Raw genomic sequence first — 15,581 nt, 5'->3', positions numbered from 1 at the left:
ATTATGAAGAAACAACTGGAATCCAGACACAGAAACCTGGTGTCGTGGTTCACATTTAGCATCAGGTAATATTAATTTATGCTGTATTTTTTAATGAAGTCATACCTGTAGTTACTTCTTAACTTGCGTTCTGGAGGACTGTCCGATACGTTTGTGGATGTTATTGGCGTAGCTACGGCCGACAGTAGCTACTTAAACTAACTGAAACTGAGGCTCGTCCACTTTTCCAAATCCATACCAGCTCGTATGGGTCATCGTCGAGTCCAGTTGTCCTTAATTTGATCTGACAATCCACATATTTGCCGGTCTCTCCGTATTTACTGCTACATAACAAGAACGTGACGTCATCTGGAAGCGTCGGATGCTCCCCGAGCAGATGTGGTGCACACACTGGTGACGGGGAACTGCGTAAAAAAAATGTTTCCGTTGCGCTGCGATAAACTGTTACATCAATACGTCTGAAAAAGAGTGTAAAAGTGTTTTAGCTAGATATTACCAGTCCATTACCAGTTTTTTATTGCAATATTTGGGTTTTGCGCATTTCTAGGGGTGATGGAAACACAGCAGCTGACACTCTGACTGACCTCTGAAAAAGTACCCACTTTTTTGACCCACTCTTAAAATAAAAAACATTGATTTGAGCAACTTTAATTAGGTTTTTATAACTGTTCTCCCCTGCCACTCCCTCTCACTGCACCGCTTTGCTCCCTGCTTTTTCTGTCCGCTCCCCCCATTACTCCCCCACTGTAAGTAAATCAATGGACATACACTTTATGCCATTTATTGATCCTTTCATATCTGTGTGTCCTCTCCCCTCCTGTTCTTCCTCTCTCACTTTCATACTCTCTCTCTCATCCTATTTCTCCTCTGAATTTATAATCCCCCCCTCTCCCCTCCCTTCCCTCCCTTTTTCTCCCTCTTTCTGTCTCTCAGTCCCTTTCTCTTTATATCTCTCGCTCGGGGATATCCTATTTATATGGCTGACACCTTGGAGCTTCTACTGAAGTGTGTGTGTGTGTGTGTGTGTGAGAGAGAGAGAGTGTTTGATGTTAGCCTAAGTGGTTAACATAATATGAGCCCTCCGAGAGATGATGTCCAGCCACTCACACAGACACACAATTTTAGGCTTTTTGGTGGGCTTTTTAGTATTCTCCGGCTCGTGCGGCAGATCCGCGTATTATCCACCAATTGCATCCTCTCACTCTTTCGCTCCGTCCAAAAACACACACCTTTGTTCCTTGACCGCCTTCCCAGAACGGCGAAAACACGCCATTATCTTTTGTTATTTATTATCGCGGATGGAGCCGTCATTTCATGACCTCGCCGTCCCTCTCTCGTCCTCCTCCTTTTCTCCCCGCGTGTGTTTTTATTTATTCAGCCCTCTTTCTCTCTTTCCTGCCTTGTCCTCCTCCTCCTCCTCCTCCTCTCCGCATTTTTATGTTTATTCAGACACATCTCTCCCCCCCCCCTCCACCCCGCCACCGTTTCTCTCCCTCTGCACCCATGTGTCCAGCTTTTCTGTTAACAGCCTTGTTTCCATAACAACTGTGACCTTTCGCTCGGCGCATAACCAGTTTTAATCAGAAGTAGAGAAAGACGGAGATGAGATGAGACAGAGAAAAAAAGGGGGACGGGGAGTGAATTGGGAATGTTGCTCAGGTGATGACACAGCACTGACAACAAAGCAGCTCCCACTCAGAAAGGAAAAAGAGGCGAGAGATGGAAGCAGCGGGATGAACCGTCGGGATCGGATCAAGTTTAGACGGGAAGCAACAGGTAACGAAGTGCTGCTCAAGTTCCAGCATCTGCTAGCGACAAAGTGGAAGCAAATGCGACACGCAACTGGCTCCATAATCCATTTTACAATCATTTCCCCATCGGTTAGCTTCTGTTCCTAGAAATGTGGATACATTTATAAAAGTATTGAGTCTCGCTAACACGTCAAAGCTCAAAATTTGACATCCAGTGCGTGTGAATTGATACCGTACACTCACTCGCCAAAACATTAACTGGTGAAAACAAATGCATTTTAAAGTATAACAATCGTGCACTAAACCCCCCTCTTCATGACTGTTGTAATGTTTAGTTAATGCTGAAAAAAAAAAAATCACCATTTTGGAGGTCGCATGTGACCCAAACTACACTACAATGTGGTTGTCAAAAATAATAGAAACAATGGTAATCGGATACAGTTTATGAAAAAGTTTGGCTCATGCTAACAACTCCGGTCAAACGAACGAACGCCCGCGCAACTTAAACAGCGTTGGCTCTGTTGCAACATTTTTATGCTTCCGCTGGCTCAAAACAGTTCGATTCATCAGCACTGCTTCGGCTTCCAAAATAAAAACACACCTGAATAACACGTCCGTCGCTTGACCGTGATGCTGAATACCACACAACCTCCACGAGGCTCGTGGGAAAGGACTGTCACAGTCAGGATGCTTTCGCGCCCACCGGTGTGCCTAATGAAGTGGCGGGCGAGCCTTGTTTTGCACACTGGAGTCTTTTTTCAACGGCCCAGTTGAAGATTCGCGCGTAACTGTCAGTTCTTTGTTTGTCTTTGCGACCAGTTTCAGCGCCGGATTCCTGCGGTGTGATAAAGCTGTTAATGAATGACCGGGTGACTTTCAGCGATGAATGTATCATTTACAGTGGGATAAGAACATCCCGCTAAACGTCTGTGACTCTGCTACTTGCAGTAGTGCAAGCAGATGCAGTCACAGACCAAAAAAAAATAAAAAATGTAGGCTTCATATTTACACATGCACACTTTAAATAATGTTTGCCCAGTACCATGCACCAAATATTGCACCAGATTAGAAGCATTAGGTAGTTATTATTTAGGCATTGTTTAATTGCTTTTTCTGTTTTGTATCGCCTAATTTTTCATGTGCCCACTTCCTCTTGTGTAAATGATGCTGTAGTTCCTCTTTATAGTCTACTTACACTGAACACACAAGTCCATTTGTATAATATGTTCATAGTACCTCAGTCAATCATTGTGCACACTTTCTGGTTAGGCGCTAAACTGCATTTCGCCGCTCTGTACCTGCACGCGGCAATAAAGTTGTATCCAATCTAATTTAAATATTAATGGCGGCCAAATGTGTCTTAAACTGTTGCTCTCGTAAAATGGGCTATCAAAAAAAAAAAAAAAAATAAATAAATAAATAAATAAAAATCATTTGGAATGAATTAAAAGTCACAGGCTGCATTATGGGTGACTATTCATTGCGGCAGAGGTTGTGTGTGTGTGTGTGTGCGTTCGCATGTGTGCGCACATACTGGGGGTCATGCCAACATGGGAGGGACCGGACCGTCAAGTGGACAGCTCTCGAGCCCGCCTGCCCGCCCACCGCGCGCCACTCCACACCGGGAGCAGCGGGTGAGGTTGATGCCAGCCAGAGATGGATGGATGGAAACCTGCACAGTGACACAACTACAGGAAAAGAGGAGGCGTTCGACGAGTGTGAGAGTGAAAACTGCGAGAGTTACGGAACGCGCGGGGGGGAGAAATATAGAGGAGAGGAGAGGAGAGGAGAGCAACTGGAAAAAGCCGGAATCCCTCTGCTTACTGGTTCCTCTCTGCCCGCACCGATGTCCGAGGCCCGTCCGGTGCCAAGGCAAGACCGAGACGGAGCGCACACGAACGGCCGCTGGAGTGGAAAGCCGCTTCTTTCCGGTGGAACCGCTGGAGCTCTTCTGTGTGACTGAGAGTGAGTTCGCTTTTTTTATATATATACATATATATATATTTAAAAAAAAAAAAAAAAAAAACTTCAAGCGCACTCTTCTAATAAGGTCAGCGCTCGTCTCGCTCTGCGTTCATCTCTCCTTTCGTACTGCGACATTAGTCCACCGCTGCCAATTAGTCACAGGACGCGAGGCGGCCGCGCGCGGGCACGCACGCACGCACGCAAACACAGGGCACGCACGCGGACACTAAAAAACTGACAGCTCGCCTAGCGCGTCAGATCGGCCAAAGCGGATTCCTCTCGCGTGGCAGAACCGGCAGATGTTGCCACGCGGAGACTTCAAACAAAAAAAGCTTCAAACGTTATATAAATTATTCAAAGACTATTTACACCACGGATAGATAGATAGATAGATAGATAGATAGATAGATAGATAGATAGATAGATAGATAGATAGATAGATAGATAAAAGTTAACGTTTGCTTTTACATACTTAAATTATTATATAGTCTATTTGAATAATGATCCCAGACAAATAATTACCTTCAATGGCATTATTTTATGATCCTTGCTTTGTGAAGCTAGTGCAGTTATTTTAATTCATCAATACTTCCTGTTTTAGACACACCTGAAACACACTCATTGCTGACAGTAGCTGTAAATCTGCACTAAGAGTTTATATTTATCCACGCTTATGTAATACAGTTTGGTCACGAAAATAGTTTTGTTTGAAAAAATAAAAAAAATAAAAATCTACTGCCCGCATGCTATTAGGCCTGCCAAATATTTAACTACCGTTGGCCCATGTGATGTCTGTTTTTTTTTTTCCACCTTGATCTTCGGATGTAAATTTCCAAATATAACTTAATGACATGATACCAAAGAGTTGCGGGTGCTTTATTTGGGCGTGGGTCAGTCCGCCCTGGCAGTCCTGGCGAGCCACCGTTCCTAAGCCTAATCTAGTGGTTAATAGCTTTTCATTTTCATTGCTCGGTGCTCATATTTTGTGCAGCTTTCCGCTGGCTTTGAAAAGCTAATCTGTCCCTGATATAAGCGCATTGGCTGGCTCGCCATCTGGGCTGTATTATAGGAGAGAGGAGAGGGCATTTGAATAATTGATATTTAGCTATTTATAGGAGGATTATTCTCTTCATGTCTCACCAGGGGATCGCCGACTAACGAGATCTATCTATCTATCTATCTATCTATCTATCTATCTATCTATCTATCTATCTATCTATCTATCTATCTATCTATCTATCTATCCATCTATCTATCTAGTGGCTCGGTTGGTCTGACATGTACCATTTGTATTCATGTCCATCGGTCTGTCCTTACATCTGTCCGTTTATCATCTGTCTATCTTTCCGTTCAGTGGGCTGTAGTGTATCCATCTGAAGTGGATTAGGGGTGTTATCAAAGCTAAGTAGGACTACTGTTCACACACACTCTCGCATATGCACACACACACACACACACACACACACACACACACACACACACAGAGCTTACATGCTGCTCTCACTCTATTGCACTCCACAAGGACCATTGACCATTGTTAGCCCTCTCTCAAGCCTCTTTCGCTTTTGTGTGTGCGCATGTGTGTGTGCGTGTGTGTGTTTGATGGTAAACACTCTGATCAAACACTGCTTAACAAGCTGCCTGAACTGATAACAGAGGGAGAGGAGGAAGAGAGGATGAGAGAGGAAATAGAGAGGAAGGAAAAAGGGGTGTCGGGAGGGAGAGAGGTTACGTATAAAAAAACAAAAGGGGATTTCATCTCGATCAAATCAGCCCAGAACTACGCGTTTTACTTTTGAAGTTTTCCAGGGAGGCCGCGTCGAGTTACACGACGACGCGTTCAAAGCGCCGAAAGTTTTTCCCACTTTTGTTATTGCGCTCTTGGCCCGGCTCCACGGCCCCAAACGCGACCGTCATCCTCCATTTTGTCGGCTGTCTCTGTGACGTGTTCGCTAACCTCGTAGAGGCGCACGTTCGACAGCAACAGGAAAGGCAAAGCGAAGGGAGCGGGGGCAACATGTGACCAAGATCGTGAGCCAGATGTTAACCCCAGTGCACCAGCAGCTCATGTGCTGACCCCTTTTCTGTCCCTGTCCTCCATCGGGCTGCGGTTAGGTCAGCAGAGAGAATCAACTCAAGGATCGTTTTGAGAGTTCATATTTTCTGCGCTTTTGCTAAACTTAATCCCTTGAACTGTTTTGCAGCCTGATGCGCGGACTCTTTCTCATCAAAGTGGAAGTGACAGAGCTTTGACGTGTTTCGCTGTGCAGGTAAGCAGAAGTCGTGTTCCGTTGTGGTGCGCGCGTCTGTTAATTGTCAACCCAGTACAATCACAGAGGCCGTAAAGAAACAGTATGAGCAGCACGAGCGGTCATTTCCCTCAGATTACACAGAGAGACGTGCTGTATTTTAGAAGTGATAGCGCATAGTGAGACGAGTTATGCCTTTATTGTAACTCAGCGCAGTGAGGGAGATTCAATTTAAAACGACATTGGGAAAAAATAATATTTGAAAGCGACGTCTGAGTAATACACACAAAACACTTAACCAGACCTGCTCCTTCACCGTCGGGTGGTTCCAGTAAAATGTTCATAGCCTTAAATACTACACCAATAAAACACATTCATCTCTATTATGGTTGTTTTGTAATTTGTGTGAACATACCCGTAGTTTACGACACAAAATAGATGCGAACTCTAGATACTTTTGTTTTTATTTTCTTTGTGCTGACATGTGTTGACATGGTCCATCAACAAATTATGGCACAAACAGTAAAAGCGTAAATGTGAATCTTGCAATAACTGTCATCAAAACTTAAGTTCGCATCACAACATCCCTCCAGAGTACACGGTTATACTGACAACATGACTAAGCAATTTGACTGCCCTTACCCCTGGTACACTCACTGGCCATTTTATTAGGTGCACCTTACTAGTAAGAGGTTGGACTCTCTTTTTCCTTCAGAACTGCCTTAATTCTTCATGTCATACTTTCAACAAGGTGTTGGAAACATTCCTCAGAGGTTTGGGTCCATATTGACGTGACAGCATCACACAGTTGCTGCAGATTTGTCGGCTGAACATCTATGATGCAGCTCGCTGGATATTTTCTCTTCTTCAGACCATTCTCTGTAAACACTAGAGATGGTTTTGAGTGAAAATCCCAGTAGATCATCAGTTTGTGAAATACTCAGACCATCAGCCCGTCTGACCCCAACAACCAAACCACGTTCAAAGTCACTTAAATCCCCTTTCTTCCTCATTCTGATGCTCGGTTTGAACTTCAGCAAGTTGTCTTGATCACCTCTACATGAATAAATGCACTGAATTGCAGCCATGTGATTGTCTGGTTAGATATTTGTGTTAACAAGCAATTGAACAGGTGTACCTAATAAAGTGGCAAGTATTACCTTTTGAGAGATGTACTAAGGCTTTTGCAGGTAACCCACAGTGTTTCTCTGTGTGTGCGAACTGTTTTGAGAAATGCACACACTGTTTGATGATTTGAGAATCGCACCAAAGGGACCGTTAAATCTCTCTGCTATCGTCTGCTTCTGTCTCTCTGCAGTGATGGATTCACCCCCAGATGTCTTTGACGATTCTGCTCCTCAGATACATAACTTTACTCCCACACTCAACTCGACGGACCTCTCTGGAGTTCACCCTCAGGGCGGCGCCGGTCGCCCCGCTGCTGCTGCTGCCGCATTCAGACCTCCTGGCTTCCCCCTCATCCACCACCTCCTCCAGCCGGGCGGAGGAGGATCCAGGAGGATCGGGGGGCTGCTCAACACAAGCCTGAGCAGGCACCTGGAAGACCGAAACCTGGAAGAAGAAGCAGAGAGAGACGGGCGGAGCGAGCTGGAGGTGGAGGCCGGCGAGGAGGGGGTGATGGACGGAGAGGAGAGCTTGCTGGGGGTGAAGAAGAGGCACAACGACGCCGCCCTCATGGCCGAGTGGAGCCAGGACATACTGAAGGTGAAGCGGATGAAGCTGGAGGGCCGTCACAGAGACGGGGAGGCGGAGGACGGGGGGAAGAGGCGCGAGGGAGGGAAGGAGGGACGGAGGAGAGAGAGGGAGGAGCTGAAGGAGCAGCTGGAAGAGGCGAGGGAGAGGCTGCAGGCGCTGCAGGAGAAAGTTTGGAGGGCTTTTGGGGAAAAGCACCTGGTGGACGAGGAGAAGAAAAGAAGGTGTGGAAACGGCGGCGGGGCCGGCGGAGGAGGAGACGTAGATGAGGGCATAATGGAGGAAGAGGAGGACATTGCCGAGGGGATGTACGACGAAGAGGACATTGACGGTGGGGTGATGGAGAAGGAGTCGTTCTCCCTCCTCTCCGCGTCTCCTTTTAACAGTTTTCACAAGCGCAAAGAGGAAAAGGGCAGAGATGGGCGGGCGGAGAAGGCGAGGGGGCTGCACCTGGAGGGCGTGATGGAGGGAGCCGGGTTGTGGTTGGACTGCGGGGGACTGGTGAGGGGAGACTGGGACGGGGGGATGGAGGACGAGGGGGAGGAGGGCGGGCAGAAGTTCGCCCAGGCGCTGAAGCTGGAGCTGGGCAGCGCCGTGGCCCGGGTCATCGACCGAGTCCTCCGCCTCTACACCGAGATGACGGACTTCGCGCCGTCCTCCCCGCCCGCCGCCATCTCCTTCCTCCCGTCCGAGACGGGGGGGGCCGACGGCGGGAAGGAGCGGGGGGTGTGGATGGGGCTCTTGACGAGCGGGAGGCGGGACGCGGCGAGGGGGAGGGAGGAGAAGGCGGGGGGGCAGGACGGAGACAGGGAGAAGCAGAAGGCGCTGCCTCCCGGGCCGCCGGCGGATCTCGCCGTGCCGCTGGCCGCCCGGAGGTCACCTGACACGCGGAAGGCCTACCCGCTCCTCGGCCCGCCTCCTCTCTCCACTCACCCGAACCTCTCCCTCCATCACCCCTCCTTACCCCGCCCCCCTCCTCTTTCACACCCTCCCATCCTGCCCCCAACTTCACAACCCAAAGATCCCTCCTCTTCCTCTTTCCATCCGTCGTCCTCCTCCTCTTCTTCCTCCTCGTCCTCCTTCCCCGCACCCCACCCTCCCCCTCCCCCTCCGCCGCCCCCTCCCCCGCCGCCTCTCCCCCTCCCGTTGCTCCACTACTCCATGCAGCAGCTCTTCTCCCGCTCGCTCCACCACCCCCAGCTCCCCCACCTGCCCCCGTCCCGCAAGGACTATTTGAACTCCGACCCGTTCCTGGAGTTCTCGTCCCATCACCCAGCGTCCCACCACCACCCCTCCTTCCCCCCGCTCCCCCTGCTCGGCCACCTGGACCCGTCGCTGGGGCGCCACCCGCACGGAGGCAGGGAGAGGGAGAGAGGGATGAGGGGGGACGGCGGCATGAGAGGAGGGGGAGGGATGGACGGAGGAGACCTCTACCTGACAGCTGGAGGAATATCCTTTTGTTGGTGAAGGAGTGTGTCAATGTGTGTGTGTTCGGCCGGACGCGTGTGTTTGTCTCCTTAACTGTCCTCATGTGTACACCCAGGAGGGCCTGTCTCCTTGCCACCTGAAGAAAGCCAAGCTCATGTTCTTCTACACCCGCTACCCCAGCTCCAACACGCTCAAGACCTACTTCCCTGACGTCAAGGTGTGTGGACTGCATCGCAGTTGGCGGCCGTTTTAAAAAGGGGGGTTTGAGTTGTGCACACGTTAAAACGAAACAGGAATGAATTTTTCTTTATGGAAATGAAAATATAGTCGCACTCAAAATCTACATTTGCGTTTAGAGATTTGTAGTTTTTTTTCGACTCTCGGGAACAAAACTCATGACGTCGGCTCCCATATTCTAACAAAATCCTTTATTCTGCCTGTATTTTTGTATCTAAGTTTCTCCATTGTCTCACTCAAATGTAGGTACAGTATCAGACTAATGTCTAATGTCGTAAGATACGTCTTTTTGCCAAATTATCACACAGATTTACGGGCAATTTTACGCTATTGGGGTGCTGAGCTATTGGGGTGTCCCCAGCAGACCCCATAGTGGCCACCAGGGGACAGGGTTCCCATTGTCTATTAAATGCGTTTGAGTAAAAATCAAATATAGAGGACCAAAATGAGTAGAGACTGGGACATGTCCGGGATTAGCCTCTTTGGCTACAGTTTGAAGTCCCTGGGAAAAAGAAAGACCAAGAGATCATTAACCTCGCAAAATGACCAGATAACGGCACCTCAGATTGGAGTCCACATTAATGTTTCACAGAGTTCAAACCGTCACTGTGTGAATCAGACCTTGTTTGATCTGGACGCGAGACAGGGCTGAGAACCGGAATGGGGCCAATACGCCCTGACGAGATGATATTTGCATATGTGATACGCGCGATGTGTAGCAAGCCGTGCCATGCTTTTCTAGTCACACTGGAGATTTGTTCAACATTCAAAGCGACGGGCGACATGATAGTGTCCGCGCAACACTCCTCCATGCTTGATAAGGGCTATTTGACTTAGAAGAAATAAGACAAATCAAAATGTCTTGAGATAAAAAGAATGAAATAAATAATAGAAACAAGCAAACTGGCTCTGAAATGGCTGAAAAAAGCCAACAATAATAATAATAAAAAAAAAGTTAATGCCTACATCCTGTTTCTGCTTTTTGGGGAAGGGTTGGATGCGTGTGTTCCCTAGCAATAAACAGTGTGTCGACCAAAAAAAAAAAACAACAACAAAACTTCATGGCCCGTACGGGGATCGAACCCGCGACCTTGGCGTTATTAGCACCACGCTCTAACCAACTGAGCTAACCGGCCACGTCACGCACCGCGTGCACGTGAACATCGAGCGAGGAAATACCGAAAATACCCATATGTGCTGCTTTTGTACGATTGCTTGATCTAGCTACAACTTGAGAGCTGTTGTTGCTACCTCAGTATTTGGAATTTTTTGTCTAAAATTCGGAGGTTAAGAAACTATCTAAGCATATCTCCAGTCACACATCTGATTATATATGTACAATATGCATCCTACTCACCATGGTATCAAGCGGAGACAAGTGAATCCTTGTGTCAGGTGCACCGAAGGCCGCACTAAATGGCAATAAAACCCTAACTACAGAGCGTTGCAGACTAAACAAGCTCACTAGCATTAATGATAAGACTGGCGCAGCAGGTTATTATGTAGGCTCTGCGAAAACGCGTTGTAGAAACTTTTTAGTGTCATAAAAAACTTTTTTTATGTGTAAAAAGTAGATGGCCCGTACGGGGATCGAACCCGCGACCTTGGCGTTATTAGCACCACGCTCTAACCAACTGAGCTAACCGGCCACGAATATTGGAAGTGGGCGTGGCCATTCAGGAAACTGTGTCAATTATGTATTTAAAAGATGGCCGTCATTACAATTATGTACCGATCATTTTTATGAAGAATTACAATACAAACCAGTGCAATCAGAATCGCCAGGGGGCTACAAACATTTCGGAGACAATATTTCAGAATTACACCTATATATTGCTTGACCTAATTTTCAAAGATGGAGAGGAGTGCTTTTTTTGTTTAGTGTACTGACATTTATGGATATGACATTTGGCTAAATTTGTAATATGATTCATAATATAGAATTGTTTATTTTTTGCAGATGAATAGTTAATGAAGCCAAATTAAATATGTTAAAAGCAAAAGGAAAAATGTGATTCATTGCCAAAACTAATCAAGATACTTGTTTTACCTTATTATTTATCATATATCTAGTGGGCAAGTTTCAAATCTTTTTACACTCAAGGTTATTAAAGGTTATTAATAAGGTTGTTCCATTATTCTACCACGTATAGACGACTTCTTTCTGAAATAATGAGCACATATGATGGTTACGATTGTGGCTTGAGGAGAAATAAATTTGGCAAATTTCAAGTTTGGTTGGATCAGTGGGTAATAATGTTGGATTCTGTCCTGGTGTACATACACAAATAACATGATTACTCCAGCAGGGGTTACATTTATGACAGTATCAAATTCATTAATAGGAATTATGATACTATATTTTAGGATAAATATGTCATAAAAAAGCATGTTGTGAATGAACCAGTAAGAGTAAAATAAGGATTTGTTTCAATGTATACGATGTCTTTATTATTCAATATATAATATTTGTGCAGAGAAAAATTATGCTTATAGATTACTGACTATTAATTAAGAAAAAAGCATCTGTTTATTAAATAGTTGGATAGTTTTGAAGGGACTTTTTCCAACATTTTAATTACAAGATAAATGGAAGTTTAGGCGTCCTAGTTTAGAGAAAATAATGTTCGGTATGAAGTTCCAAATTGAATATGGGTTGTTGATTAATTGTTTTAGCCAATTTATTTTCAGTGTATTATTCAAAGTGTAAAACTCTAAAAAGTTAAGGCCGCCCTTATCGTATCAGTTCATTATTACGGATTTTTTAATATAGTGAACTAGACATCAAACATGCACGATAGTTAGAAATGGAAATGATTGCCTACGTTGATCTTTGTTCTCAACACTGGTACACTTTGAAAAGATTAGTAAAAAAAAAAAATTTTTAAAAATGAAAAATTTTCATGGCCCGTACGGGGATCGAACCCGCGACCTTGGCGTTATTAGCACCACGCTCTAACCAACTGAGCTAACCGGCCATGTGACCACTTCTCAAAAGCACGTGTGAACCGGAAATTGCACTCTACACAGTTTATATGACATGTATCCTTCTAAAATGTGGTGCAGTTGAATTACTTGCAGTGAGTCTAATTAGCCAGTGATAAACTTTGGTTTTCAGAAACAATCTCTTTATCACTGTACATGCTAAATGAAATCATGTAATAATAATCACCACTCTCTCTCTCTCTCCTTCCCTCTCGTTGTCCTCACCTGCTGTCCACTGTCTAGTTTAACCGCTGCGTGACCTCCCAGATGATTAAATGGTTCAGTAACTTCAGGGAGTTCTTCTACATCCAGATGGAGCGCTTTGCACGGCAGGCTGTCCGCGAGGCTCTCACACGGTTGGTTTTGGGCTGGCACCGGTTCACGTTTCATATATTCAGTTTTTATTTCATCAGACTTTAATTGTTTTATATAGTTTTATGGGGCAGCAGCACGTTGGCAGGCAGTCTTTACCCTCACATTGATTTATGCATCAGATAACTCTGCACATTTGGAAAAGGATAAAGCAGCATGATTTTTTTTCTCCACCCAGTTTTGCTATATTTAAACTACATGTAATAATTTAAACAGTGTTTGTAGTTTTAGAAATTTTATTGTAATTTGTGTAAATAATATTTTCTGGCAATCACTGCCCTGTTTACATCTCATCATTACTTCCTCTACTAATATATAAGATTTAGCAGGTAGTGGTTTGATTCCGTGATTATAACGATCATTAATAAGCACAACTGCATTTAAATGTGTGTATTTGTCGGTCTGTTTAACCCAGGGACGGCGCGCCTCGTCTGGGCCGCGAGAGTCAGCTGCGAGTGGGTCGCGACACCGAGCTGTACCGCATCCTGAACATGCACTACAACAAAAGCAACATCTACCAGGTGAGGTTGAGCGCGTTCACTCTATCTCTCCGTCTGCTAATTGTAGAAAACCTGTACGCGGTCCCCCCGGGGTGAGTGGTTTAATACGGTGAAATCATAATGCAAATAATTCTAATGGGTTGGCTGAGGACCTGGAATCTGATTCGCTCCAAGTTTTCACTAATGGCACAATGCAGAGTGCTGTTTTGAATTCTAAATAAATCACCAGATGTGTCTGCTGCTTTAGCGCCGGAGCCCTGATCTCTTACCTGAGTTGCGCTTAGTGAACCCCTGCAGCATCTGGAGTCCTGTACACCTACAAACCTGTCGTCTTTCTCACTCTGCAGGTTCCAGAGAGGTTCATCGAGGTGGCCGAGGTGGCTCTGAGAGAGTTTTACTCCGCCATCTGGACGGGGAGAGACAGCGACCCCTGCTGGAAGAAGGGAATATATAAAATCATCTGTAAACTCGACAGTCCTCTGCCGGATGCGTTCAGGCTGCCGGGCTGTCCCGTCGGCTGAAGGCGGCTTCTTCATCTGTCAGACAGTTTCCCTAAAAAGAGAGGACGTTTATGAAGCTGGTATGAGGTCGTTGAGTTCCTACATTCAGCTCACTCACTTTGAGGAAGTAAAAAAACAAACAACAACAACAAAAAAAAGATTATTCACGACAATTCAAGTATTTATCTACACATATAGTGTCATTCAGCCAGGCTCAATAGGCCGACGCACTCAGCGATGCAATCTTGTGACTGCACTTATCGAGGAACGCGACCTCACCATTGAATTAAAGTGGACAGGGCAGGAATTCCCTGTCCGAGCATTCTTCAGCCGGTCAGCTGACCTGTGAAAAACGCAGCGAAAATTAGAGACACGGAGCAGTTTATTTTTAGCTGTTTTTAAACAATGCTGCCGTGGAAACGTGGACAGCTGTTTGTCGCCGTGGGATGGTCAGATGTGGCTCTGAGCCACTCAAACTTTATTCAGATTAAGATCTTATTTGCGTTCCCTGGGAATCACTTTTAAACGAGTGATTCCAGTAGTGCTGCGAATACTTTCACATAAAGAAAATTCCCCTTTCCCGATAAACAAAAAAATCTGCAGTGTAACGACACACAATCACAGCCGAGCATTTCACCACAATTAGGGATGTCGGTCATTAATCAGTAAATATGATCGTTTTCATCTGACGTCGCTCTTTGCTAGAAAACGTTTGAGGAAAACTTTTGTCACACGTCGTTTTAAATATAAGACTTTAAATGTGAGGTCACCCTCGGTTTCATGGCACAATCGGGTCAGTGTTTCCAGTCAGCTGCTTGTATATCCACCAACATTCAATGTTAACTTATTATGGAGCTTTTGTACATGACGGCACAATCAAAGTGTAATTTACAGCTCTGTCCAGAGGGACAATATATTGAATTTAAAGTAGTAAAAATTAATGTTTTGTTGCTTCCTTGATGTGCTCTTATTGTTGAAATATTTACTTATGATTTCTTTCAGTGTTACACTTAACTAAATAGGGCACTCGCACAAATTGGCAAATATATATTGAGGGAACTTCATTGTATATCATGACTCTTTTATCTGGAAGGAAGTTTCAGTTCATGTTGGTGGTGTGTTCAAGTGCATGTTTCCTATATTTGCATTTTGTATCGTATTCTGTTACGTTTCTCTCTTTTATATTGTACATAACACCGCATCTTTCTTTACTGTAGGTCTGTGCCTCATTCCAACTTTGGTGAATTTTGGTGTTTAAACTTATCGCATTAAAGTGATTCCAAGCTTGTGTCATGACATCTGAATGCCAGCTCAGACTCACACACACACACACACACACACACACACGAGCTTGGTGGTGTAGCCAGCAACACTAATGCCATCATATTTTAATCTTTTAATCTAACAACACCAGCACAGTAACGCACAGGCACATAAGCGCGCATTCTCAGTGACACTAATACGTGGATGATGGCTTCGTAAGAGGCTCTGCCCGGGACTAAGTCTAACCACCTGAGACGGCACACACACATGAAAACACACACTCTCACACCATTTCTCTCTGGTGACACCACGATGTCCATGTTTTGGACAACGCGTCTGGTCACATGGAACCTGGTTAAGTGAGGATACATGCTCCACGTAGCAGCTTCGGTTTGGCATTTTGAGGAAATAAGAAGTGGAAGTTGCACACGGGCACAACTGAATGCACATATAGTCCTGAGTTAATCTCCATCCAGGCTAAGGTAATACACATTTCTTTAAAATAACCAGGCCTTTGTCTATATTGGTGATATATGGATATATTATTCATTGCATTCAGGGCGCTCGAAAACAGCACAGTTAGATGAGGACAGTATTCGGTTCTTAGCTTGTGTCCGT

General features: G+C 45.4%; 1 protein-coding gene and 3 non-coding genes across 5 annotated transcripts; 1 reads left to right on the top strand and 3 right to left on the bottom strand.

Annotated features, from left to right (window-relative positions):
* The first annotated feature begins 29 nt into the window (after positions 1-29).
* On the top strand, positions 30-14,988 carry prox3 (prospero homeobox 3). 2 transcript variants are annotated; one of them, XM_047612067.1, is made up of 7 exons: positions 30-3,716; positions 5,921-5,986; positions 7,284-9,127; positions 9,216-9,323; positions 12,572-12,684; positions 13,116-13,221; positions 13,548-14,988. In XM_047612067.1, exons 3-7 carry the CDS (start codon positions 7,286-7,288, stop codon positions 13,719-13,721), a joined length of 2,343 nt encoding a protein of 780 aa, XP_047468023.1. In that variant the 5' UTR covers positions 30-3,716; positions 5,921-5,986; positions 7,284-7,285; the 3' UTR covers positions 13,722-14,988. The 2 variants fall into 2 exon arrangements, with proteins under 2 accessions (XP_047468023.1, XP_047468022.1); XM_047612066.1 differs by having other exon boundaries at positions 9,210-9,323.
* Positions 10,406-10,479, bottom strand: trnai-aau. Its single transcript has one exon. It is a non-coding gene; the product is annotated as a tRNA-Ile (tRNA).
* trnai-aau lies at positions 10,919-10,992 on the bottom strand. The gene has a single exon. It is a non-coding gene; the product is annotated as a tRNA-Ile (tRNA).
* Positions 12,248-12,321, bottom strand: trnai-aau. The gene has a single exon. It is a non-coding gene; the product is annotated as a tRNA-Ile (tRNA).
* Positions 14,989-15,581: the final 593 nt, after the last annotated feature.

Source organism: Mugil cephalus, chromosome 1 (genome assembly GCF_022458985.1).
Source record: "Mugil cephalus isolate CIBA_MC_2020 chromosome 1, CIBA_Mcephalus_1.1, whole genome shotgun sequence".
Lineage (NCBI taxonomy): Eukaryota > Metazoa > Chordata > Actinopteri > Mugiliformes > Mugilidae > Mugil > Mugil cephalus.
The sequence above is the reverse complement of the archived record's forward strand: the minus strand, read 5'-3'. Positions and strand labels throughout refer to the sequence as shown.

Coding starts and splice junctions, on each gene's coding strand:
- prox3 (XM_047612066.1), top strand. CDS start 7,286: ATGGATTCACCCCCAGATGTCTTTGACGATTCTGCTCCTCAGATACAT. Junction 12,685..13,115: donor GTCCGCGAGGCTCTCACACG/GTTGGTTTTGGG, acceptor TGTTTAACCCAG/GGACGGCGCGCCTCGTCTGG. Junction 13,222..13,547: donor ACAAAAGCAACATCTACCAG/GTGAGGTTGAGC, acceptor CTCACTCTGCAG/GTTCCAGAGAGGTTCATCGA.